Genomic DNA, 27,491 nt, shown 5'->3' on the forward strand with positions numbered 1-27,491 from the left:
AGAGTAAAAAGGAGGTGAGAGTTGATATTGGACCACTGGAAAATGTTGCTGGTGAAAGAGTAATAGGGGACAGAGTAATGGTAGATGAAGTTAATGGGTACTTTGAATTATTCTTCACTGTGGGAGACACTGGTAGTGTGACAGAAGTCTGTGAGGGTCAGGGAGAAGGAATGAGTTCCATTGCTATTACAAAGGAAAAAGTGCTAGGCAAACTCAAAAGTCTTCAGGTGGATAAGTCACCTGGACCAGATGGACTACATCTCAGAGTCCTGAGAGAGGTTGCTGAAGAGATAACAGATGCTTTGGTCATGATCTTTCAAGAATCACTTGATTCTGGCATGGTCCCAGGGGACTGGAAGATTGCAAATGTCACTCTACTCTTTAAGAAGGGAGGAAGGCAAAACAAAATAAATTATTGGCCAGTTAACCTAACTTCAGTGGTTGGGAAAGTGTTGGAGCCTATTATTAAGAATGAGGTTTTGGGGTACTTCAAGACTAATGGTAAAATAAGGCAAAGTCAGCATGGTTTCTGTGAAGTAAAACCTTGCCTGACAAATGTGTTAGTTATTTGAGGAAGTAACAAGCAAAGTGGACAAAGGAGAGGCAATGGATGTCATTTACTTAGATTTTCAGAAGGCTTTTGATAAAGTGCCACACAAGAGGCTGCTTAACAAGATAAGGTCCTTTGGCGTTACAGGAAAGATTCTGGCATGGATAAAGGAATGGCTGATGGGCAGGAGGCAATGAGTAGGAATAAAAGAGGCCTTTTCTGGTTGGCTGTCAGTGACTACTGGTGTTCCTCGGGTCAGAATTGGGACAGCTGCTTTCCACATTGTTTGTTAGTGATTTGGATAATAGAATTGATGACTTTGTGGCAAAGTTTGTGGATGATACAAAGATAGGCCGAGGGGTAGGTAGTGCTGAGGAAGCAATGTGATTGCAACAGGACTTAGACAAATTGGAAGAATGGGCAAAAAAGTGGCAGATGGAATACAGTGTTGGGAAATGTCTGATAATACATTTTGGTAAAAGGAACAATAGTATGGACTATTTTCTAAATGGGGAGAAGGTTCAAACATCAGAGGTGCAGGGAGATTGGGAGTCCTCATGCAAGACTCCCAGAAGGTTAATATACAGGTTGAGAACAAAGGGCATAGAAATCTACAGCATTTTACAGGTACTTCAGCCCATAATGTTGTGCTGACCACATAACTCTAGAAACTGCCTAGAATTACCTTACCGCATAGCCCTCTATTTTTCTAAGCTCCATGTACTTCTCTTAAAAGACCCTATTGTATTCGCCTCCACCACCGAATCTCTGAGTCTGTAGTAAAGAAGGCAAATGCAATGTTGGCATTTATTTCAAAGGCAATAGAATATAAAAACAAAGAAATAATGCTGAGCCTTTATAAGACACTAGTCAGGCTGCATTGGAGTATTGTCAACAGTTTTGAGTTCCATATCTAGAAAGGATATGTTGTCATTGGAGAGAGTCCAAGGATGATTCTGGCAATGAAGGGTTAACATATGAGGAGCATTTGGCAGCTTTGGGCCTGTACTCACTGGAATTTAGAAGAATGCGTGGGGATCTCATTGAAACCTACCAAATGTTGAAAGGACTAGATAAGGTGGATATGGAGAGGATGTTTCCTATGGTAGGGATTATCCAGAACTAGCGGGTACAGCCTCAAAATTGAGGGCGACCTTTTAAAATGGAGATAAGGAGGAACTTTTTAGCTAGAGAGTGGAGAATTTGGAATGCTGTGCCGCAGACTGTGGTGGAGGCCAGGTCCATGTGTGTATTTAAGGTGGAGGTTAATCGTTTCCTGATCGGTCAGGGCATCAAGAAGGCAGAAGGCAGGGATATGTGTTTGAGTGGGATCTGGGGTCAGAATGGGGAATGGGGAGCAGTCTCAATGGGCTGAATGGCCTAATTCTGGATCTTGTGGTCTGAGACTTGATGGGCCAAATGACCTAATTCTGTTCCTATGTCTTGTGGTTGTATGGTCTTATATGATTAATCTCACTAAATAACCCCATCTGATTTTTCAGCTGAAATGGTAGACGACTTCTTGAAAAGAGTAAAATTAGTTTGAAGATTTTATTCATTCTTCAGTGGCTCTAATTTTCTAATTTTTCTACTGACATGACCACTGCAAGGTGGCATATTTATGTATTAATAATTTGAGATGTGTCTTATGCCTTTATCTGCGCCTTAAGGACACTTTTTATGTGTTATTTTTAGCATTGTTGACCACTTGTTTGTTTTCTTTGCTGATGTGATCTTTTCCCATACGTAGGCTGTTGAATATGCCTACGTAATTAGAATGCCAAAGGGGTGAAAGATGGGAATAAAAATTAAACTATGGTCTCAAGTTCAATTTGTTTTGGCTATTAATGCCACATCGCTGAAATGGAGCAAATTTTAAGGACAAGAAGTTGGAGTAGGCCATTCAGCCATCCAGCCTGCTTAGCAATTCAGAAAAATAATGGCTGACCTTCATCTCAGCACCACTTTCCTGCAATAAATCAAAATTCCTCAGATCTGTTAATATCTGATCTGTTTTGATTGATCCATCATGCACTATTGGGTAGAGATCATAAACCTGAGATTCTGTAAATACTGGAAATCCAGAGTAACACACACAAAATGCTGGAGGAATTCAGCAGGTCAGGCAGTATGATTGCTGAGTTCCTCCAGTATTTTGTGTGTGTTACTATTATGTAGTGAATTCTTAGGTACCAGATATTTTCTCATTCCAGATCTGAATGGATAACACTCATTTTGAGGATGCAGCCCCTGCCTCTAGACAACCCTGCCAAGGGAAATACCATCGCTACGTTACCCTGTTAAACTCTATAGCAACTTTGTACATTTCAAAGCTGCTTTCATTATTAGCAAAGGCCCCAACTGCTTATTTTGTCCCTGGAGGATAGACCTCAATTCCCAAAAGTCAAATTAGTGGACCTTCATGCCCCTCCCCCCTTTAAAAGTATTCCTCTCCCTAGGAAGGGAAACCAGGCACCAGCAATTTTTATGTGTATTGCTGTACACAATATTCCAGATGTGGTCTCACTAGGTCTCTGTGATTGTAGTAAGATAATCGTATTTGTCTACTCAAATATCTTGCAACAAAGGCCAATAGGACATTTGCCTTGCTTATTCTTAAACACCAATGGTTTTCAATCTTGCACCAATTGAAAAAATTTCTTGACCTTTCTATTTTTCCTCTACCAAAGTAGGTTACCTTGTATTTTACTAGATTATATTCTCTCTGCCACGCTCTCACTCATTCTCTATGCCCCCTGAAGCCTCTCTGCATCCTCTTGCCGCCCATGCTCTCATCTAGTTTTGTAACATCAGCAAGCGCAAACAATTGAGGGATTCCCTCATCACGTCCACTCCACAGATTTTGAGTTGCATCAATGGCACAAAGGGCTTCATTAAAATATGAAACATCGATTTTTAATCTTTTTCTGAAGCCTAATAATGAAGGCAGGTGCAATGATGATATACCTGCACTCATAGGTGGAAATAAAGAGCATTATTTCAATGTAGTGCCCCTGCCCAAACCTATGTTTATTTCTCATTTTACTATACTGGAGCAGGTTATTTGGTCATTATATTCCATTTTGTAGGAACTTGTGGACAAATTTCCTACATTACATCACTTCACTTCACTTCAAAGAGACTGAAAAAGCAACACAGTCTAAAATGTGGATATTTTTTAAAGGGAGAGTAAGCCTAGCATATCTTAAGAGAATTTTAATGGCTAGTCACACAACTTGTCTTCAGAGCGATTCAGAGTATGTTGTCAAAAGTTCAAAGAATGCTCTCTTTCCTTGGTGACTAATCTGTTTCTTACCTCTGTGCTAGTTTTTAAGTTAGCTGACGAGTATGCACAGAAGTTGTTATCAGTATTTCTCCAGATGATGACTAGGTTTATACTGCAGGAGTTTTATCAGTATATTTCTTACAGTATAGATCTGTAATTAACTCTTTAGAATAAAAACTCATATTATACAGTAGAAGTAAGAAGCAATCAAGCTGATTCTTTTCCTGTACTACTGTACAGTTTTTATTCTTCAAATAAGTACTAATTATTTGGTCATTATGACACTGTAATTGATGGCAGCTTGATGAAGGAAAATGAGCACCTGATTCTTCTAATCTGCAAAAGTGATAATACTTCAAAATATTTCATTGACTTTATCTTGGGATGTTTCAAGACAGTGAAAAGCATGATATAAATGCAAGTCTTTTGTGCCAGGTAGGTGGAATTGAATGACTCAATCATTAGACTAGTGAGAAGTGGTAAGCTCATGGCTAATTGTACAATACTGAGATTTAACAGCTAGGAAGGTCACAGTGTGATCAGTGTTCAGTTAACCAGGCTGGTCTGGCAGTTGTTGGTGGTGGCATTTTTACAAAAGTAGAACAAATAAACCATTTTGCATCTAAACTTGAGATTATAACAAATCAACCTAATTTTTAAAAAAAATTGAAAGTTCTAGAATTTCTACTGAAATTTACAAGGCAACAAGAAATTGTCTCAATGAGAGACTCTTCCCAGCCCTTTCCAGCAAAGTAACATAACTGATTTATGTCCCATTGGACATTACTGTTCAAGCACCACAATTTGCAGAAGACTTAGATATTGTTGTCATTACTGGAAAGAGGAGCAACTCAAATGATTTGCCCTCTATGGTATTTCCAGTCTCCCCACACAAGATGAAATCTGACAACGTGTGAACATTTGAATTAGGAGCAGGTACTTATCACCTGTTATTATTATGGCTCTTCTAATCCGTAACCTCAATTCTTCTTTCCTATCTACCCCGCTAACCTTTCACCCCTTTTCAAGAACTTATTTACCTCACCTTTAAAATATTTGAGGTCTCTGATTCTACTATCCTTTAATGAATGGAATTCTAAAGATTCGCCACCTGAGAGGCAAAAAAAGTGACCTAATTTCTATTTTAAATAGGTGACCCCTTATATTAAGCAGTGACGTATAGTTCAAGAAACACCTTATCCATTTTCCCTCAGGATTTTATGTGTTAATTATTAATTAAGTCACTTCCCACTCACCTAAATTCTAGTGGATATAACCCAAGCCTGTTCAATCTTTCCTTAACCCAACCCTTCCAGGTTATCATTCTGTCACCCTACTCTGAACAACTGCCAATGCATCATAGAACTGAATTCAATGCTCCTTGCAATAGAGAAAAACATTTTGTTAGCTTTCCTAATTACTTGCTCAACCTGTGTAGTAATCTTTTTTCAAATCATGTACTAGGATGCCAAATAATTACAGAAAATGCTTGGAACAGTCGGGCAGTTTTAATAAAGAATTAATGTCTTGGGTCAAACCCCCTTTATTAGAACTGGGAAAAACAGAAAACAAGTTAGTTGCAGATTTACTGTATTTCAGATGTGCAGTCTCTCACTATTGATACTGTTCTTTGTTCTTTTTCTTAACAAGATGGACAGTTCCACATTTTCTCTACATTATACTCCATTTCTGTATTTTGCCCACTCACAATACTCTTTATAGCTCCAAGTGTCCTTATTTCAGTTTACTTTCTTGGCCATCTTGCTGTCATAGCAACCATACTTAAATGATTTAATCCATATAATTTCTATACAATGAAGTCCTGGCACCATTTCCTGTGGCACTTCATTTGTTATTATCATGCAATACAGAAAAAAACGTTTATGCTTACTCCATTTCCATTTACCAGTCGATCTTCTCTACGCCTGCACTATGTTCAAATAACCTTTGATGCAGCATCTTAACAATTCCCTTGTAGAAACCGAAGTATAGTCCATCTTTAGCTCCCCTTTATTCACAGCAATTGACCACAGCAAAGAACACCAATAAACTGGTCAAACATGATTTCTTTCACAAAACTATTTTGTCTTTGTCTGAGTAGTTTGAATTTTCTATGTAGTCTGCTGTAGCTCTTTAATGATATATTCAGTGTTTTCCCTTTCAGATATTATGGCCTGAGGTTTCCTGTCCGCTGTTTCCATCTCTTTTTGAATAAAGTATTACATCGTGCTATTTTTCCCTTGAGTCTAGTGGAATATTCCCCATTTCTAGTGAATTTTGGAAAATTAAAACCAATGTATCAACTATCTCACTTGCTTCTTTTAAGACCTTAGGGTTAGTCTTTCAGGGTCGTAGAGCAATGTTCAGTACTGTCTCCCTGGTGATTGTATTGTCTTGAGTTTCACTTTGCCCTATAATTCTCATCTTCGAGCTGTATTGTGCTACTTGTTTCCTCTATAATGAAGACTTATACAAAATATTTAATTCTTCTGCCTCCTCATTTTCAATTATTCATTCATTAGTCTCACTTTCTAAAGAACCAACACACTTTGATAACTCTTGTATTTTTCAGTTGTCTTTGGAATCTCTTGTGCTCTAGTTTTACATTTTAGCTAACTTTGTTAATATTTTATATCCTTTGAACTTTAATCCTTTGAGCCCTGTGGTGGGTGCAGCAGCCCACTCTGAGTATTTCATTAAAGTAAACCTTATTACAGTTCCCATCAACCTGCTTGGTTGTGTAAACTTCACGTGCCATCGTAAATGAAATGTTACCTAGCAACCATAGCAAGTGTGAAGATTTAACAGGAAAAGTAGCCAGAGGGTTTCATCGGACCCATTAATGTACATTTTTATAATTGCCATCTTAAAGGATATTTTTAATCTGAAAACTGCTTTCCTTAAATGTCACGTAATGAAAAAATCGTTGGTACTGATTTCAGCCTGTCATCGCTTCAGGTTACTGCATCTGTTTCAGTATAATACATTTCCAAGAAATGGTCATCATTTCATAGCCAACATGTTAGTGCATCAATTTAAAACAAACTCTGCTATCAATTAATACACTATAATTTTCTCTGCCTTCACGTATATGTTTTTACTTTAATTAGAGAGTTACCTTTTTATGGTGCTTAAAGTATATTTGAATAAAATGTTTTTTTTTGTAAAACTTTTGGATTTATATTTGGCAATAGTATCAGGGTTCACTAATTTATCATTGGTATCCCACTTGCATTGATCTTAGTTTGTCACATGCTCTTTGTGCTTTTTTTAGATAGCTTCTGCAAATTTGTGCTGCCAAAGCTCATTCAATCCATCTGGCCTGGTGCTTAAATCGTCCAAACCTCGGATTGTTCCTAGCTTTTGGACTCTGGCTCTGCCACTTCGATACATCCTCGGGCTTGGGTTCTGCCATCTTGATTTGTCCAGTACCCAAGCTTTCCAGTTCAGCTTGGCTGTTAAATTGATTAACCCTTGGATTTTTCCTTGACTTCTCCTCACCATGGCTCACCGCATCAAATTGCCTCCAAGTCTTCTCCAGGAACTCTGGCCCAGACATATTGCAATCATCCTGCCCCAGCACGACCCCAGCCCACACCGCAAAAATGCCACGTCATATCGGCGGTCCTGCTCAGTTCTGACAGGGAAGCCACAAGCCAGTGTTTGCAGTGATTGTTTACCAGAAAAAGTGTGAATAACAAAGTATTTGGTTGCTTTCTTTGTTTCACTGGCCCCCAGCAAGTAGTTGCTGAACTTTATCAGCGCCATCTTAAATCAAAATGTCTTGGATTGGGATGATTGTCTCCTAATGCCATCTTCCTTCTGCAGCGTATTATTCCAGCTATTAAAATGTCTCGTCATGATACCCTTTTTCTTGTGTTTTATCAGAGCAATGTTTGGTTAAGTAAATGTTTATTGTCAGCCTCCCATCACTTCTGAAATTCTACTTTAATGAGGTTATTGGTAAGTAGGTGCTGCTTGACTATGTCATTTATCATGTTGCTGATGATTGAGTATAAACTGTTTGGACCATGATTGATTTGTAGGATTGGTATTGTCCTGTGTTTTATGAACAGGACATTTTTGGATATTGTTCGATGGACGCTGACATTTTAATTGTGTTGGAACAGATTGACCAGCAGCTAGTTTAGGAGCAAAGGTCCTCAGTACGACACCTACGATATTGCCTGGTCCCAATGCCTTTGCTATCAATTGCCACAGGAAGATTAATGAGGATCATGTCAAGTAGGCTTATTGCTCGTGTTGGTTTGGTCATTGTTGTTCCATTTGTGTCCACCAAGACTATGCTTGTCAGTCTATAGTGGTGATACAAAACCACTCTTGTTGATGAGCAATGAAGGCCTCCACTCAGTGTATATTCTGTGCCCTTGTATTGTAATTTCTTCTTCCAAGTATTGCTAAACATGGAGCAGAATAAATATGATTCTTGGGCTGAAGTCATGAGACTTCATGGCATCTGGAGTCTATATTGAAATCTTGAAAGGCTGCCTGCCACTGTGCTGCACTTCTCATGGGTGCATTAGCTGGTGAGACAGACATAGCCTTAGGTTGAGAAGTCTGGTACATAATCTGTAAACTATGATTTTGTGAGGACAGCAATATTAGACTTGTTGATTAGTCTATGGGACAACATTCCCAATTTTTAGTTCCCAAGTATTTTGTAACATTATATGGCTAGGTTGACCAGACAGTGAGTAGATAAACTTTATGATGGTTTTCTTTGAGTAGAGTGCATCAGACCAGAAATATACAGCAGTGAATAACAGAGTCTGTGATACTGCAATGCTTGTATTGACAGCCATGAGCATTCTAGTCCCTGTGCTACTGCACAGGTAATTATGATTGCAGCAGTTGGCAGATTTTAGTGAGGATAATCAATGAATAAGGTGTGTCTTGTACATTGTTCTTTAGGTGTGGCTCTCTGAAGTTCCTTTGCTTCCTCCAGTTCCTTCCAGAAACTTGCCATATTGTACATAATCTCTCTTATTTTATAATATAACCTGTATTCCAGTTATGAAAATTACTAATGTGCCCATGTCTTGGAAGAGTTAGTTTGTATAAAGGTCTTGTAATTAACAAAAAGTCCTTCAGCATCTGGCACCCACTTGTACTTCAACAGTGATGGAGAACATCTGTAGAAATTTCAACATACCTGACAGAAATCAGCCAACATATAACCCGGAAGTATTTGATGATATCAGATGTTTCAAAGGTACATTTAATGTCAGAAAAATGTATACAATATACATCTTGAAATGCTTGTTCAATGCTACCATCCACGAAAACAGAGGAGTGCCCCAAAGAATGAATGACAGTTAAATGTTAGAACCCCAAAGTTCCCCCCAGCTCCCCTCCCTCCTGTGCGTAAGTGGCAGCAAGCAACGATCCCTCCCCCCACCAGCAAAAAAAAAGAGCATCGGCATCCACCACCGAGCAATTGAGCGTGCAACAAAGCAGCAGCAAATACAGACTTGCAGTACCCCAAAGACTACTCGTTCGCCCAGTATTCGACATACCACAAGCTCTTTCTCTCCCTAATAAGGGAGAAAGAGGTGTCTCCATTTCACAGCTAGAGGGGAGATGTAACAAGCAACTCACTGGTTTCCGATGTTAGAAGTCCGTTGCGTTGCTTTTTCCGAGCTCTGTGCCCAAAGATCTCAGGTCTCACAGCCAGAGATCTTCCAACTCCCACAACATACCGATCTCCTGCTGAACACTGACCTTCAATCCGTCTGTCTCCAGAACCACGAGATTTTAGACCTCTGAAGGCAAGCTAAGCTCTTAGGCGGTGTCCTTGGCATGTGAAATAATGGCCAGTCATGAAACCCCAAGAGCAGGTCCCATTCCTGCAAAGAACCAAAGTCAGTGTGTAACTCCAGGTCAGGATCTTCAAAAGAACCCTGAAAGGGAAAAATAGAGATATTAAAGATGGAAATAGAGCTGTTTCCAAAGATGCAAGCAAAGGGGGTTGCTGTTTAGCACCATCATGACTAAGCTCTGCCCTCTTCAGTCATGATGGTTATATCATTGGATAAGTATTAAGGGTACAGACTATTGTTTTGGTTACAGAAAAATTTGAATCTGTTAACAACTGGGAAACTTAAATTTGAGTACTTGTATCATGTGATGGCCTTCTGTAAGTTGAGTCGACCATCGATGTTGCATCCTAGCTGTCTGTTGTTGGTGCAGCATCTGGCAAACCAGGGCAGTATAATATGGAGCGCTTCCACACGCAGCTTCCCCTCTCTACGCAACTGATGAATACAAATGAACAGCAGAGATCGATACAGTTTGGCACCAGCGGCATCGCAAGAGTTGCCAGTCAGCGTAGAACTCAACATAAGATTCCTTAGTGACTCCAGCTCTGGATCTTTCTTCTGAGTTTACTCTCAAAGCTTTCCCTATGAATGGGTATAGCTGCAAGACAGTGAAGGTTTGAGATTGGAATTTCCTTTCTCTATGATGAGCTAGCAACCACTGCTGACGAGTCCCATCTGCCTGGAGCATCTGGTTTTAAGGTGCCGATAACCCACCTTTGCTGCTTCTCCTGTCAGTGGAAATGGTTCCACCAGGCTTAATAGCTAAACTAGATGTGAAGGCCAGGAGCTAGACTTGGTTGTTGGGGGCTATTTAAGATGCACACCATTGGGAGCATTTATTAGGTTTATGGGAGCTTATCTCCGTTAAACCCTTAAGGAACCACTACTTAAATACATTTATAATAGAAGTTGTATATTGGTTTTGATGACCAGGAATCTATAGCTACGTTGTAAAAATTCATCAAGTTCACAAATGTTATTTATGGAAATAAATTTACCACCCTTATTTAGTCTAGCCTTTATGTGACTCCAATCCCATAGTAATGCAGTTGATTTTAGTAGCTCTTTGAAATGGTCCAACAGACTACTTGGCTCAGGGATAATTAGAGATTAGAAATAAATACTGGTTTATCCATTGACACTGACGTCTCAAAGAAGAGAAGTACAAACTTCCTTTAATTTAGAAATGAATGGATGTCTTTCCTGTCTAAACGGAGGGCTGGTCGGAGGCTCAACGTTTTCAGACGGACTCGGAGTCGGCTGCGGTCGGGTGCTTCCAATGCATCGGCAAGTTTGCGGCGCTTCCGTCTGCATGAGATGATGGGGCTATCGGGACTTGAGACTTTTTTTTTTACCGTGCCCATGGTCTGCTCTTTATCAAATTACGGTATTGCTTTGCACTGTTGGAACTATATGTTATAATTATGTGGTTTTGTCAGTTTTTAATCTTGGTTTGTCCTGTGTTTCTGTGATATCTTTCTGGAGGAACATTGTATCATTTTTTAATGCATACATTTCTAAATGACAATAAACGAGGACTGAGTGTCCTCATAATCTAATCTAATCTAAAATTATCAGGAAAGGTGTAGGAGATTAAAGAGTATTTTGATTTGTCATATGTGCATTGAAACGTACAGTGAAATATGTTGTTCGCATCAGATCAAATCAGCAAGGAGTGTGCTGGACAAGTATCACCACGCTTCTGGCGACAACATTGCATGTCCACAACTCACTAACCCTAACCCGTGTGTCTTTGAAATGTGGGAGGAAACCGGTGCACCTGGAGGAAGTCTGTACGGTCACGGCGAGAATGTACAAATTCCTTATAGACAACGGCAGGAATTGAACCCTGATCTTATAGCTGGTGCTATAAAGTGTTACAATAACTGCTATGCTACTGTGCGAGAGAGTGTTAGCCAGAGCGCTAAACTCAAATGCTGCAATGGTGTCAGATCAACATTGAATCCTGGTTAATGTTGTGAATGGCCTGCTCTGCGTATTTATGCTGTCAGTAATGGCATCTGGCACTTTTTGCCTCACCAATAAGTGCGTCTGTTGTGGATAATATTTTGAATTCTCAGGGCACTTTAGCAGTTAAAAATTGGTCGCTAACAATCCTAATTTTTTTCCTCCATTGTCTTATGAGTCTGTCATGCAATGAAGTAACCCTGCCACACCAGTTGATGATTTATTTCTTTTTAAATATGAGAGAGTGTTAGAAGAAACGATGTTGGAAAACTAGCTCCTTAAAGGGCAAGTGTTGTCTGATTTACAGCAGTCTCCCTTGGTACAAAATGCAGCGTCAATGAGACTATATTGAGGCAGGCAGTGATGTAATTTAAATTGGTAATTTACTGTAAGTAGTCACAAAAGCTTTTGCCTGAAGAGTATTCATGTTTCTTAAGGGTGTAACCAGATTTTAATTATCTAAATGTAAATACTTAACAAATTTTACTTAGAGTAATGAGCTTAAAGTGTGCACTGTATAAATGAAATATTCTAATTAATCATGCATGAATTGCTGGTTTAGAACAGTTGCATGCGTCTGTGATGTTGGTAAAATGCCCAAAAGCAAATCACATTCTGCATTCATAAATTTGCTCATTTACTTCAGGTTTGACTAGCCATATTCAAAATAGTCTTCAGTATGTATTTGAAGGTGTGTACTTTGAATGTTACTCTTTACTTTGCAGTGCCTCTTCTGTTTCATAATGTGGCATTCATTTACACGTGTGTGTCCACAACTGCTCATTCACCACTCCGCCTGATTTGTTTATTGTTCTTTGACCCCCTAGTATCAGCTATCCCATATACACCCCACTTTGTAAAATAATACATTTCGAACTGCCATCTTAACGCAGTTGGAAATTTCACTTGATGAACACATATTTTGGCTCTGTTTGCCATGCTGAGTAATCTGAAACAAACCATAAGCAAATTTAAAGATGAGAACGTTAGCATTATGCTTGATTCCACTTGCTTGATTCTACTTGTCTGTCACTATAAGCAGGGGCAATAATGCTCAGCAAATCAATAGTCAGTAAGTCAGTAATAAAAGTAATCAGCTCAGTAATACAAGAAAGGAAAATAAAGCATTGTTTTTGAAGATGAAGATGGGTTCAAGATGTAGATTGAAATTAATTTACCATTCTGATGGCCAAGTTAATTAAATATTTGTTTACATAGGAAAAAATGAAAGTCCGATACTGGGCAAATAACAAGTGTATCCGTGTTGATTAACTGGAAGGACAAATGTGGTGATGGAGTTCTGTGTGTACCTGTAACATGGCATTCTAAAAACGTACTTGAAATTACAAAATGAAATTCAACTTGTGTTGGGTATACAAGTGGTTAGTCTATGGTCACTGCTTTAGTTCCTTCAGTGAGGTTCAGTATCTCTCTCTTTTTTTTCTATGTGCAAGAAAACTCAGAAACAAGGCCAATTTTTAAATATTTCTTATGCTGGTGTAACTGCTGAATATTGTTGAAAGGAAATTTACTGACTTGCTCTCAGAAAGGGCTGATAAATATAGTCACTAGAAATCAGGTGTTGCAATGGCACTTGTACCATCAGATTGTATGAGCTCCCTGAGCTTGATATTTCCAAACGTACAGCAGAGGCAACCTGTGCTGCTAGCAATTATTACTGTTTGAATGATTTCGCTAACTTTATTAGAACTGTGACTGCTGAATTTGAAATTTAGTATCCTAACAAACACTAGTGTCCTTGGGCTATTTTAAACCTCTGACTACAGTACATGTTGTATATGTCCCTGTCGTGTATTTTTGTGATAATGTACAAAATTGGTTGTATCCTTCTGAGGACTGCACTGCCAAAGCCTTCAGGGTATTATCCCATACTGAGTGTTACTTGTGGTATCAGATGAATTAGGAAAATCTCTGTTGGTTACATCAGAGATACTACTTTTCTTTGTATCCTTTTCTTTGAATTTTCAGGTGCCATTTTATACAAATTAACAACAAAATAGCTCTGCTGAAATTTTGACAGTGATATTAGAATAAAAGAAGTTGCTGCTTTGAAGCTCCACTTCTGATCAATGTTAAAATAGCCATTGCGAATTATTTTTGTTCTGATTAATAAAATTGATGTCTACATCTAATTTGCAGAAAGTTTTTATCGAATTGTCTAATTTGAATTTAGCAATTGGTAACAGGGAAAATTTGGTGTGACAAACGAACAAAATATGTATTTAAATATCCTGTACTAAGTGGCAGGAGATAAACTAGCTGGAGAACAAAATAAGAAAACATCAAAGTATGATCTTGAGACTTTGAAAACAGTAGTACAGCCAAATCCTCTTTCCATTGCAAGGATTAGGCTTGTGTATGTTCACCCCTCTTCCATTAGGCAGAAAATACAAAACCCTGAAAGCATGTACCACCGAGCTTAAGGGCAGCTTCTACTTCACTGTTAAAAAACTATTAAAAGGCTCCCTGGTATGATGAGATGGAATTTTGACCTCTTATTCTATCTTTTTGATCTTGTACTTTGTTTTACCTGCACTATACTTTCTCTGTAGTTGTTACACTTTATTCTGCATTCTTATTGTTTTACCTTGCTCTTCCTCAGTGCACTGTGTAACAAACAGATATGTATGAGTAGTGTATAAGACAAGCTTTTCACTGTATATCAGTATATGTGATAATAATAAACCAGATCCAATTCCAATGGCTTGAAATTTAATCTTGGTTAATAGTAGTAGAGCAACTCTACAAATATCAGTAGAGCATCACAGCAGTGTACAATGGGATACATTTTCAGCCAGCAGCTTATTTTAAATCCCATTGTATCATAAAGAAAACTTCTGTAATTATAATTGATGTATTTTGGCAGGACATTGAAACAATCACTTAACTTGTATACTCTTTCTGATGTAGGCATGTAACGAATTCACTACACATGTGATGAATCTTCTACGAGAACAGAGCAGGACACGCCCCATTTCACCAAAGGAGATCGAAAGGATGGTCAACATCATCCATCGAAAGTTCAGTTCAATCCAAATGCAGTTAAAGCAGAGCACATGTGAAGCAGTTATGATCTTACGGTCAAGATTTCTTGATGCCAGGTATTTCTTTCTCATAGACTACACATCATTGGTGTATAATTATATAATTATAATATGTATATGGACTGGTTCGTGACATATTAGACATTAGTCATGCATAACTAATGTCAGTCCCAAAGATTAACTTACCAGCCGTAACTTAATCCAAAACTTAATGTATGTCCTCTAGACATTATGTGCTGAATTATGGTCTAACACTGTTAATATAGCACAATACCTTTGTTAGTGTGAAGATATTTCTGACCAGCTGTGCTCATATCTTTTACTATTGTTTATTGGATGGACATCTGTTATTGCAGAAGTATATCAACACTTTCATCTATGTATGCTGCCTAAAATTTATATCATTTGTAAATGTACAACCATCAAGATCAGAGTCTACCTGTATAGAATTGATTCTGAACAATGCAACATGTCCTGTAAACCAGAAAACAGAAACCACCAAGTAAAGAAATGGCTTAGAAGAACTGAATCAAGAATAGTTTACTATAGTTTGTTGCAATTTGGAAGTCATTTTCTTAAAGGAATCCTTAAAGTACATAAATGTACACGTTCGACATCAAGGTTTCAGCTGCTGCCTGAAATGAGTTTGTACGTTCTCCCTGTGACCACGTGGGTTTTCTCCAGGTGCCCCAGTTTCCTTCCACAATCCAAAGATGTACCAGTTGATAGGATAATTGGTCATTGTAAATTGTCCCATGATTAGGCTAGGATTAAATGGGGCGGATTGCTGGGCAGTGTGGCACGAAGGGCTGGAAGGGCCTATTCCTCACTGTATCTCAATAATAAAAATTAAAAATTTGAAGAATCCTTCTTAATTTCCATTATTGAAAAGCAATTTGTTTATATGTTCATCATTTTAGATAAGTATTGTAATTTGAAGATTTTAAACCTCTTCTGGATCAATTATGAAAATGCAATTATTTCAGCACAGACACAGGTGATTTGGCCCACAGAGTCAGTTTTGACTATCAGGATTGGGAATGTGGGGAGATTAAATTGGAAATAGTGTAATCCTACACTATTATCAATGAAATCTCCCCACAATCTTGTCAACTTTACCCCCCCTCTGGATTTTACCATTGACCTACAAACTGAGAGACAATTTGGAATGGCCCAGTGACCTAACAACCTGCATGTTAATCCAGGTTGACCTTTGCTGTTGTAATTTTCTTAAGGTGGATGAAAAAGTACTCTGGATGCTAAAAGTGTTTAGAAGGCATATCAAGTACTTGCCGGAGCATAGGATATAGAAGTTGGGATGTACAAAGTACGAAGCAAATTTATTATCAAAGTACGTATGTCACCACATACAACCCTGAGATTCATTTTCTTTCTTGCATTCTCAATAAATCGAATAACTATAATAGACTCAATGAGAGATTGCACCAACAGGGCAGATAACCAATGTACAAAAGACAGCAAACTGTGCAAATACAAAAAGTTAGAAAAAATAGCAATAATAAAAAGTAAATAAATAAGCAATAATTATTGAGGCCATAAGATGAAGAGTCCTTGAAAGTGAGTCCATAGGTTGTGGGAGCAGTTCAGTGATGGGGTGACTGAAGTTCAGTGAAGTTATCCCCTCTGATTCAAGAGCCTGATGGTTGAAGGGTAATAACTGCTTCTGAACCTGGTGGTGTGGGTCCTGAGGTTCCTACATATCTTTCTTGATGGCAGCAGTGAGAAGAGAGCATGGCCTGGATGGTGCAGGTCCTTGATGATGGATACTGCTTTCCTGCGACAGCGCTCTGTGTAGATGCACTCAATGGAGGATTTTACCTGTGATGTACTGTGCTGTCCACTACTTTTTGTAGGTTTTTCTATTCAAGGGCATTGCTGTTTCCTTACCAGGCTGCAATACCTGATGTGCTCTCCACAACAGTTTGTCAAACTTTTAGATGGCATGGCACATCTTCACAAACTTTTAAGAAAGTAGAAGCGTTGCCATGGTTTTTTTGTGATGGCATTTTCATGCTGAATTCAGGACAGATCCTCTGAAATGATAACTACGAGTTATTTAAACTTGCTGACCTTCTCCACTTCTGATCCCTGATGAGGATTTGGCTCATGGATGTCTGATGTCTATGTTCCATATATTTCAATTATATAAACCGTTAATTAGGCCTCACCAGGACTACTGCTTGAGTACTGGTAGCTACAGTACAGGAAAAAAGTGTTTGGACAGGAGAGAACGCTGAGGGGATTCACTTGAATGGAGTGTTTCATTGACGAAAGGAGACTGAATAGGATGCGTTCCTAAAAATGCAGGAGGATAGTGGTTTGAGATGTACAAAATTAAGAGGGGCATTGGTACCAAGAAACTATTCTCCTTGGCTGAGGTGTCTAAAATCCAAGAGAATACGATAAGGTAAGGGATAGGATGTTTAGAGGGGATTTGAAGAAAAACTTTTAAATGCAGAGGGTAGTTGGAGTTTGAAACAAATGCTTGAAGGGGCTGTGGGGATTAGTATTCTCTTGATATTTAAGAAGTATCTCAATGGCACTTGAACCTCTAAAGCATAGAAGACTTTTGGCCAAGTGCTGGAAAAAGGGATTGGTTTAGATGAGTACTTGATATTTAACATGGGTGTGCTGAGCTAAAGGACCTTTCTCTGTGCCATTTTGCTCTTTGATTCTTATACAGCCGGTGTGTCAAATCTCTTCCCGAGATGCTGTTTGCTTCACCCACCCTTCTATTGAGGGATTCCCACTTTTCCCTTCCTCCAGTTTTGCAAACAAACCTCATGGGTTTTGCTAGAGATGGAAAAGAAGATAGACCAGGGAGCAGAAATGGTGTACAGTGTTCTCCTGGATCATAAACATCAGATGTTATGACTGATGTTTTTAACTGACTTGGAAAACTGGTTAGAAAGACTCCATGCTCAACGGCGAAAACAAGTGGGAATCTTATCAAAAACCCATGCATTCATTGTGAAGTACTTTCACTATGAAATTATTTGCTTGTAACCTCTTAAAGCTTTCCCAATACCTTTTACGATTGTTTTCAGAGTGGTAAAGACTTGTATGGTTGTTGGCTCATTCACAGTACAATGGAGCTTTTGGGAATAAAGAAATCTTACCTCATAGTGTTGAAAGGTGTTCCCTGTGTGCTTCTGCAAGAACATCTTTGCCATGATTCTGTTCTGAAAATAAAATTGTCCATAACTAATGTAACAAATAGAATTAAAAGATGTAGGAGAAATGACCTTTTTCTCTACTGGCGTTCAAACCTCTATGGCAGTAAACTGATCTGCTCGTTAGCAATTGAACCTCTTCTCATAGTTTCTGGCATGGACTCACGATATTGGCCAGAGTGGTGAAGGCATCCACCATACTCCAGTGATGGGCTTGTGTGACTTCCAAAAAATTATTTATCTGCTGGCACATTAGACACCTTTCCCAGAATCTCTATGTATGTTATGCCCAAATTAAAATCATGTGGAATATCCTATTGATTCCTGTTCCTTGACAATTGTGCTAGATCGAGTTTAAAAAAAATTAGGGGGTGCTACAGTTTATAACAAACCCAAACCAAATGATTCACCATAAAATTATCTTCAAGATACCATCACAACCATGACACGTTCTGGGCATCATTACAGAGGTTCTGTATCCTTGATCTATAATGTTCAGATGGACTGTAGACCAGCAGATTGCATTGAGTAGCATTATCCCATAGGCACATCATTTTACTCTGTGAAGTCAGCAGTTACCAAAATAGCCCAAATAAGTCACTTATGAATTAAACAAACACAAGTAAGTATAACCCATGATTCTCAAAAAGATGTAGTCACTTAATTCACTATGAAGCAGAAAGTGGTTATTCAGCCCACTGAGTTCATACTAAGTCTTAACAGAGCAATCTCATCAGTCCCAGTCTTCCTTGCTCTATCATTTCTTTATACTCCTGCAACTTTGTCTCTTTTGTGGTACCATCAATTCTCCTTTGATTCCTTATACCATTTAATTACACAATGGGATTATTTTTACAGTAGCAAACTAACCCACCAGTATATCTTTAGGTTGTAGGAGGAAACAAAAACACTTGAGAGAAACCCATGTAGTTACAAGGGTGTGTGTGCACAATGGTGATCAAAAGATTCTTCCAAAAGATTTAAATCTCCTGGCACACGGAGCACTTGAGGTTAGGGTTGAACCTAGCTTCCTGAAGCTTTGGGGCAGTAGTGCTAACTGCTCTTGCCTTAGAACATACAAACATTGTAGAACATAGAATAGTACAGCACATTACAGGCCCTTCGGCCCACAATGTTGTGCCGACCCTCAAGCCCTGCCTCCCATATAACCCCCACCTTAAATTCCTCCATATACCTGTCTAGCAGTCTCTTAAACTTCACTATTGTAACTGCCTCCACCACTGACTCAGGCAGTGCATTCCATGCACCAACCACTCTCTGAGTAAAAAACCTTCCTCTAATATCCCCCTTGAACTTCCCACCCCTTACCTTAAAGCCGTGTCCTCTTGTATTGAGCAGTGGTGCTCTGGGGAAGAGGCGCTGGCTATCCACTCTATCTATTCCTCTTATTATCTTGTACACCTCTATCATGTCTCCTCTCATCCTCCTTCTCTCCAAAGAGTAAAGCCCCAGCTCCCTTAATCTCTGATCATAATGCATACTCTCTAAACCAGGCAGTATCCTGGTAAATCTCCTCTGTACCCTTTCCAATGCTTCCACATCCTTCCTTTAGTGAGGTGACCAGAACTGGACACAGTACGCCAAGTGTGGCCTAACCAGAGTTTTGTAGAGTTGCATCATTACATCGCAACTCTTAAACTCTATCCCTCGACTTATGAAAGCTAACACCCCGTAAGCTTTCTTAACTACCCTATGCACCTGTGAGGCAACTTTCAGGGATGTGTGGATATGTACCCTGAGATCCCTCTGCTCCTCCACACTACCAAGTACCCTGCCATTTGCTTTGTACTCTGCCTTGGAGTTTGTCCTTCCAAAGTGTACCACCTCACACTTCTCTGGGTTGAACATCTGCCACTTCTCAGCCCACTCCTGCATCCTATCAATGTCTCTCTGCAATCTTCGACAATCCTCTACACTATCTACAACACCACCAACCCTTGTGTCGTCTGCAAACCTGCCAACCCACCCTTCTACCCCCACGTCCAGGTTGTTAATAAAAATCACAAAAAGTAGAGGTCCCAGAACAGATCCTTGTGGGACACCACTGGTCACAATCCTCCAATCTGAATGTACTTCCTCCACCATGACCCTCTGCTTCTGCAGGCAAGCCAATTCTGAATCCAGCTGGCCAAACTTCCCTGGATCCCTTGCCTTCTGGCTTTCTGAATAAGCCTACCGTGTGGAACCTTGTCAAATGCCTTACTAAAATCCATATACAGGTGTCCCCTGCTTTTCGAACGTTCGCTTTACGAAACCTCACTGTTACGAAAGACCTACATTAGTACCCTGTTTTCGCTTTCAGAAGGTGTTTTCACTGTTACAAAAAAAATCAGCGCGCGATAAGAGGCAGTGCGCGCCCTGAGTAGCTGCTTTCCCCGGGATTCAGAACGACATTGCTTTAACATGTGCCTGTGAGCAGCCATTTGCAAGATGAGTTCTGAGGTATTGGAAAAGCCTGAGAGAGTTTGTAAGGATGTTACACTTAGTGTAAAACTAGACATAATTAAACTTTTCGATCGTGGTGAATGAAGTAAGGACAACGTGAGTTTGGCTTGTGGAAGCTGATGAAGATGATATTGAAGAGATTTTGGCATCCCATGACCAAGAACTGGTAGATGAAGAGCTGATGCAATTGGAAGAGGAAAGGGATAACAATCAAAACTGAATTCAGTAGCGAAATGAACGTGAAGTAACTGCGTGAGATTTTCGCTGCAATGATAAAGTACGACTAATTTTGAAAGGGTACGTAGGTTTAGGGGATATTTGCAGGGTGGTTTGAGTGCTTACAAAGAACTGTATGATAGAAAAATGCGCGAGGCTCAGCAGTCAAGCAAGCCTTCCACATCAGCCACAGCAAACGACGAACCTCGACCTTCGACATCGAGGCAGGCAGTCATAGGAGAAGATGAGCTGCCTGCTCTAATGGAAACAGACGACGATCAGATGACACCCCAGTGTCCCACCACCCCAACACCCAGGCCCGGACAGATACCGATTCGCGGAGAATGCAGCGGTAGCTGGGACACACCCAGCACATCTTAAAGAAAAAAGCTGAAATAAACAAGCTAATTAATTAGGTGCTGCCCGACACATAATTAATTAGCATATTTATTTCGGCTTTTTTCTTAAAGATGTGCTGTGTGCCTTCTGGCTACCGCTGCATGCTTCGTGGCAATGTATCGGTCGGCAGCCTGGAGGGTGGGGGCCACTGCACCACCCCAGCCTGCGACGACTCAGTCTAACACACCATCATCAGTGTGCTCGGCGCTAAACCAATTCCGGTAAGTGATACTATACTGTTCATACATTATTTCTACTTTATATAGGCTGTGTATTTGGTATGATAGCTTAAAGGTTACTGGAGAGCGCTTGCACCGTGTTTTTGCCGAGAGCACTTGCGTGAGATTTTCGCTTTGGAGAACAGCGCCGGCAATGATTGTGGAAAAATATTTCTACTTTATATAGGCTGTGTGTTTATCATTTCATTCCTGCTTTTACTATATGTTACTGTTATTTTAGGTTTTATGTGTTATTTGGCATGATTTGGTAGGTTATTTTTGGGTCTGCGAACTCTCACAAAATTTTCCCATATAAATAAATGGTAATTGCTTCTTCGCTTTACGACATTTCGGCTTACGAACCATTTCATAGGAACGCTGTACCTTCGGATGGTGGGGGAAACCTGTAGATCATATCCACTGCACTACCCTCATCTATATGCCTGGTCACCTCCTCAAAGAACTCTTATCAGGCTTGTTAGACACGATCTGCCCTTCACAAAGCCATGCTGACTGTCCCTGATCAGACCATGATTCTCTAAATGCCCATAGATCCTATCCTTAGTTTGCATAAAATCCTATGACATCTATGAAACATCAAATACAATTCTACTTATTGTAAATATTACTGATTTTGCCTTATCTGTAGCTCTTAACACATTTGACAGGTTGAGTGGGCCTTGACTTTTATCTCCATAGAGGCTCCAGGATTTCTTGAGATCATGAAGCCACAGGAAGATTATGCACTAAAATTACCAAACATGTTTGTTAGAATTTGTTTAGGACTTGAAGTTTCTGATCCTGCAGTGATGAAGCGTATGCAATTCACTATGTAAAACTCTGAGGTGGGCACTTGATCACAATCTGAAAAGTATTGTGACAATGTAACCAAATCTTCTGAAACCTTCACTTAACTCGTTTATTACCGATTTACTTTATACCTCAGAATCAGAATCAGGTTTATTATCACCGGCATGTGTGACATGAAATTTGTTAACTTAGCAGCAGCAGTTCAATGCAATACATAATATAGAAGAGAGAAAAAAAAGAAAGTAGTAATAATAAATAAATAAATAAATAAATCGGTGACAGTATATGTATATTGAATAGATTTTAAAAAGTGCAAAAACAGAAATACTGTATATTTTAAAAAGTGAGGTAGTGTCCAAGGGTTCAATGTCCATTTAGGAATCGAATGGCAGAGGGAAAGAAGCTGTCCTGAATTGCTGAGTGTGTGCCTTCAGGCTTCTGTACCTCCTACCTGATGTGGTAACTATGAGAAAAGGGCACTCCTGGATGAAGATGTCCTGGATACTTTGTAGGCTATTACTCAAGATGGAGTTGGCTAGATTTACAACCCTCTGCAGCTTCTTTCAGTCCTGTGCAGTAGCCCCTCCATACCAGACAGTGATGCAGCCTGTCAGAATGCTTTCCACAGTACAGCTATAGAAGTTTTTGAGTGTATTTGTTGACATGCCAAATCTCTTCAAACTCCTAATAAAGTATGGCTGCTGTCTTGCCTTCTTTATAACTACATCGAAATGTTGGGACCAGGTTAGATCCTCAGAGATCTTGACACCCAGGAACTTGAAGCTGCTCACTCTCTCCACTTCTGATCCCTCTGAGGATTGATAATGTGTTCCTTTGTCTTACCCTTCCTGAAGTCCACAATCAGCTCCTTGGTCTTACTGACCTTTGATTCTCTTTGTACTGATTCTCAATCTCCAAATCACCACAGTGTGCTTGTTGATCTTAAATTTATTCTTAGTTAACATTTGCCCCTTGTCTTCAAATCTCCATGTTGTCTTGCCTCTGCCTCTAAGTGCAACCTCCTCCCTAAACACTCTTTTGAGCAAAGAACACACCTCTAATTCTGATCTCTTAATGATTCTCAACATAATATAATTTCTCTACAATAGATACTTTCTACTGGTTGCCAAGGTCATGAACTTTGGAATTCCTTTCCCAAAACCCTTCCTCTATACTTCTCTTTACTCCTTTGAACTCAATAAATACATCTTTGACCAGTCTTTTGGTCATCTGCCCAAATGTTTTCTAAAATTTGTTTCAATGGCAATATTTATTCACTTCCATGAAGCGCCTTGGCTGATAACTGATTTAAATATTTTACAAAATAGGAAATTGTGATTCAGAGCTGAAGAAGCTTTTCATCACATGGTTGTGTGAGATCTACTTGCTCTTCATCACACTTGCAAGAGAGCTTTTTCCCTGTATAGTCCTGATTTTCTAATGTGACCTTTATGAATTGTTCATTTGAATGATTTTCAAATAGTAAATTTAGCACTATTTTCCTCAACCTTGATATATTCAAACAATGAGATGTTCCTGTCAGCAGCCCTTTACAGACTGCTAGAAATTGTGTCCATGTGACCTTTACTCTCCCTAGTGTAATACAGTATTCTGGAGAGGTTGAGAGGATATTTTGGGCTTCAGTGTCTTGGAAGGAATATATTCTTTAGAACTTGGCAATTTAGAAGGATTGTCATGGAATTTCAGCAACATAATATTAATTTGTATTTTTACTTATAAACAAAATACAGAGAAAGGGAAGGATATTGAATACGAGTATTATTGTTGGAAAACTCTTGGATTCTTGATCCACTGAATTACATTAATTTCTCCTTTTTTGATTAGTACCTGTAAAATTCTATTGATTTAAGCAACCCTGGAAATTGTGTAGTGATCTAAAATGTTAATTGTAGATGAGCTTGTTTCATCGTAATTTGTTCCTTCAAGCTTTGCAGATCTCAGTAAATTTTAACAATTTGGATGGTGAGTAACCTGAAGTTATTTCTAACTATCTCTCAAAAGAGTAAGAAAAAAATTGATAGTTGCCACATGTTCTTGAATAAGCTGAATGTGCAAACTGTCTGTTCTGTAGCAGCCTATTGCTTGGCAAGATAAAATAAGTTTCAACATCATCCACGTGACCTTTTCTCACAGAATTTTACAATAATCATAATAATTTAAAAATTATATATTTTTTACATTGTGCTTGCTTTAAAAACTGTGTTTATATTACCACTGTGGTGAACTAATTAAAATGGCTATTTTAGGGTGCACATATTAGAATTCCAGTATGCTGCTAAAATAGTTTTTAAAAAGTCACCCATGGGAGTCCTTGGATCTCAAGGGCACATGGTAAAGCTACCTGGAGTTAATTTAAGTGTTCACAGAGTGCAGGCACTACCATCCGCAGTCTCTAAACACTTAAATGTTAACTCCTAGGAGAGGAGCTCTGTGCAGGCGTGTAACCAAGCATTCACCAAGCTCTCTCCTGGGCAAGAGAATTGGAGCTCCAGTCAAGCAGCGTAAATAGGAACTGATACTAAAGCCAACAACCTGAGACCAGGAGCTACTGCATAAATGCAGCATTAAGCACTAAACTGCAATTTCTAAAGCCAGCATTAGTACATAATTTACAGCAGTACAATAAGTAAAACAGTTACCACATTGTAGATTAACCATCCTGTTGGAGAATTTTAATAAAATGTATTTATTATAATCCTTGTTTCATATGAACCATGTTAATTATACTCTGAACTTGTTGCTTGTATTTTTAATTCTGGGCTGCTTTAGTCCATTTAGACTTTTTTTTGTAAGTCTTTCCTATGCACAGGATCTGTAGAGCATTTATTTTGGAATTGAGCCTCATTAGTGTTTGTATTATTTATTTTGAAAGTATATATCAAAATTATTTTCCTAGAATGAAGGAAAGGGAAAAGAAAGCTAAATCACCTACTATCCAACTAAATTATAAATGGTGATGGCTCAACCCCTCCATGATCATGAGGACTGTGTAAGCACATAAGTGCATTGTACTCTATAGAATAAATTTTGGAAGTATAGACACTACTATGTAATGCTTTTACCACTACTGATCAAGGATGAATTTCTCTGCATAGTAATATCTCTGCAAACTGCACTTGAGAAGGGCCAAGTGATGCATTTGACCAATAGATGTGACTTGATGTGTGTTTTGGTATTGAAATGGGCTCTGTTTTAATAGTTTTTATATTAGAAAAGAGAAACTATGTTAAATATTACATTTATCTAATGCTTATGGCTTCCATCTAAAATCAACTTTGTGTTGCACAGTGGTATGAACAGAGAAGGAATGTGTGAGATCAAAAGAACATTGACAACAGCATGAAATAAGGATCTATCTTGGTAAAAGTAAACCTCTAAATTGAGTAACAGCTCTAGCTTAACTTTTAGTTTCAAATTTATGAGCAGTATCAAAAAAGTTGTCTAAAAAGCAACCATTTTCATGCCCTAAGGACCTACGGATATTGAAATGTTAAATTTTAGAAGGTGTAGCTTTAAGATGAAAGGGGAAATGTTTAAAGGAGATTTATAAGGCAATTTGTTTTACAGAGTAGGTGTCTGGAATGCACTACCAGTGCAGGTGGTCAAAGCAGATATGATGGTAACATTTAGAAGGCATTTAAACAAGCACTTAACAGACAGAGAAAAGAGGGGTGTCCAACATGATGTGCAATTTAAATTGGCATCATGGTCAGAAATTGTGGGCCAAAAGGCCTGTTCTTGTGTTGTGTTGTTCTATATTTTTTGCTGGTGGCTTACGGGTATTGAATTACTTTTGAAGTAATTGACATTTTTAATTTAAATTTGTGTAAATGATTGCACAAGCAAAAGTGAGAGTAATGGCTAGATGGCTTATAATTGGTGTCTGATAGGGTAGAGAAAAGTTATCTTGCAGTTCAAGAAAGTGCAGTGAGAACCTTCTGCACTCACTTGAGGAAGCAGTCAATGCTCAAGTCTACAATACCTGACAGCACCTTTCAGACATCAGACGAGATTATGCTGAAGTCCTGCAGCGGGAATTGAACTCACAATCTTCTCACTCAGTAGGGATAATTTTCTCAGTAAAACCACATTGTTGTTAAAGCAGATACAAACTTCTTCCTACTCGATGCAATGAACATGCACTTCCTCTGATTGAAGGAAAACTTAAGAGAAGAGGAGAATACAACCTCTGAACACACATCCTTTTTCCAAATGATGAAATATTATACATTCACTCTAGTGGTCCCTGATTTGAATTCAGATGCTTCTTCTCAAGTGTCACAAATGTCTTTAGCTTTTGAAAGCTCAGATTGGGTTCCATGCAGGTTTTCAGTGTACGATTAAAATTGATGGATGAGCATGCCACTCGGTCAAGAATTGGATAAAATAACCCAAACCTTCGGCTATCAAGAGGATAAAATAGCATGCAACTGCTGTTAATAAAAGCATTCCTGTAGATATTTTGTGTATTGAATGTAAATTTGACATATTATAAAATTGGTGCAAGGGTTTTCAACCGCAAAAGAGATGCATGCTTGCCCACCCATATAGTCCAATCATTTTGTGTGTGTTCATTTTGCGCTCTGCTCTATTTAAATACCATGTATAATGTGATTGGGAAGAGACTGTGTACCTTTGTACATGGAGATTATTTTGATTTGACAGTGCATTGTTTCGTAAACTGATGTTAAATTTGTATGTCTTTTCATTATTACATTTTTATCCCTACCATATTCACCACCAACACTTTGTAGCAGTGCCGTGATAGTGGAGATGTTGGCTATTTATTACTAACATTGTGGGCAAAACATGGAGAATAATATTACGATCACCATTACAAACATATATCTTTTTAAAAATATCATAATATTATAGCCATGATTCAAATACCAACCATGATCTCTGTTGGTTTGTTGTATGTACACATTCTGTAACTACAGCTTGCACCTGTAAAGACTTAGAGGCTGAAACAAACTGAATAATTTCACTGGCAGCCAGGTTATCAGCAGGTGTGGTAAATTGAAATAATTATAAACAGTTGGAAAATGCCTTTAGAGAATTTGGATTCCTTTATACAACTTAAATTGAGCAGATGTGCATTTTTTAAAAAATGATTTATTTGAAAGGAACAGTGTGTAAACAAGGAAATAGGAATGGTCGCACAAAAGAGAGATGAATGCCACCCTGGGGAGATGCATTGTGCTGTGCTGGAGTCAGGATCCATTGTAACACTGCAGAGAAACCAAAAGAGCAGAGCTATGTGGAGTTAATGCAGTGTTAAGTATCATAGAGAAAGTAGAGTTGTCCTCAGTCCAATCTCCCCAGAAGCACTGCAAAATCAATTCTGAAGAGCACAAGAACAGCTCTGTCCACGGGCACATTGTCTTTTTGGTTAAGATTCTCTCATAAAAGCTTACTGCCAGGACCTATGCTGCTTGCAGAATTTAAAAAGGGCAAA

At 38.8% G+C, this 27,491-nt stretch overlaps 1 protein-coding gene across 4 annotated transcripts in view; it reads left to right on the top strand.

Moving 5' to 3' along the window:
• The window catches only part of LOC140186078 (pre-B-cell leukemia transcription factor 3), a 215,890-nt gene that overhangs the window by 166,290 nt on the left and 22,109 nt on the right, over positions 1 to 27,491 (top strand). For all 4 annotated transcript variants that reach the window (XM_072239939.1, XM_072239940.1, XM_072239941.1 and 1 more), the window contains one exon: positions 14,576 to 14,766. In XM_072239939.1, coding sequence (XP_072096040.1) covers positions 14,576 to 14,766 — 191 coding nt within the window. The remainder of the gene's footprint in view (positions 1 to 14,575; positions 14,767 to 27,491) is intronic.

The sequence above is a fragment of the Mobula birostris genome, chromosome 22 (genome assembly GCF_030028105.1).
Source record: "Mobula birostris isolate sMobBir1 chromosome 22, sMobBir1.hap1, whole genome shotgun sequence".
Taxonomy (NCBI): Eukaryota; Metazoa; Chordata; class Chondrichthyes; order Myliobatiformes; family Myliobatidae; genus Mobula; species Mobula birostris.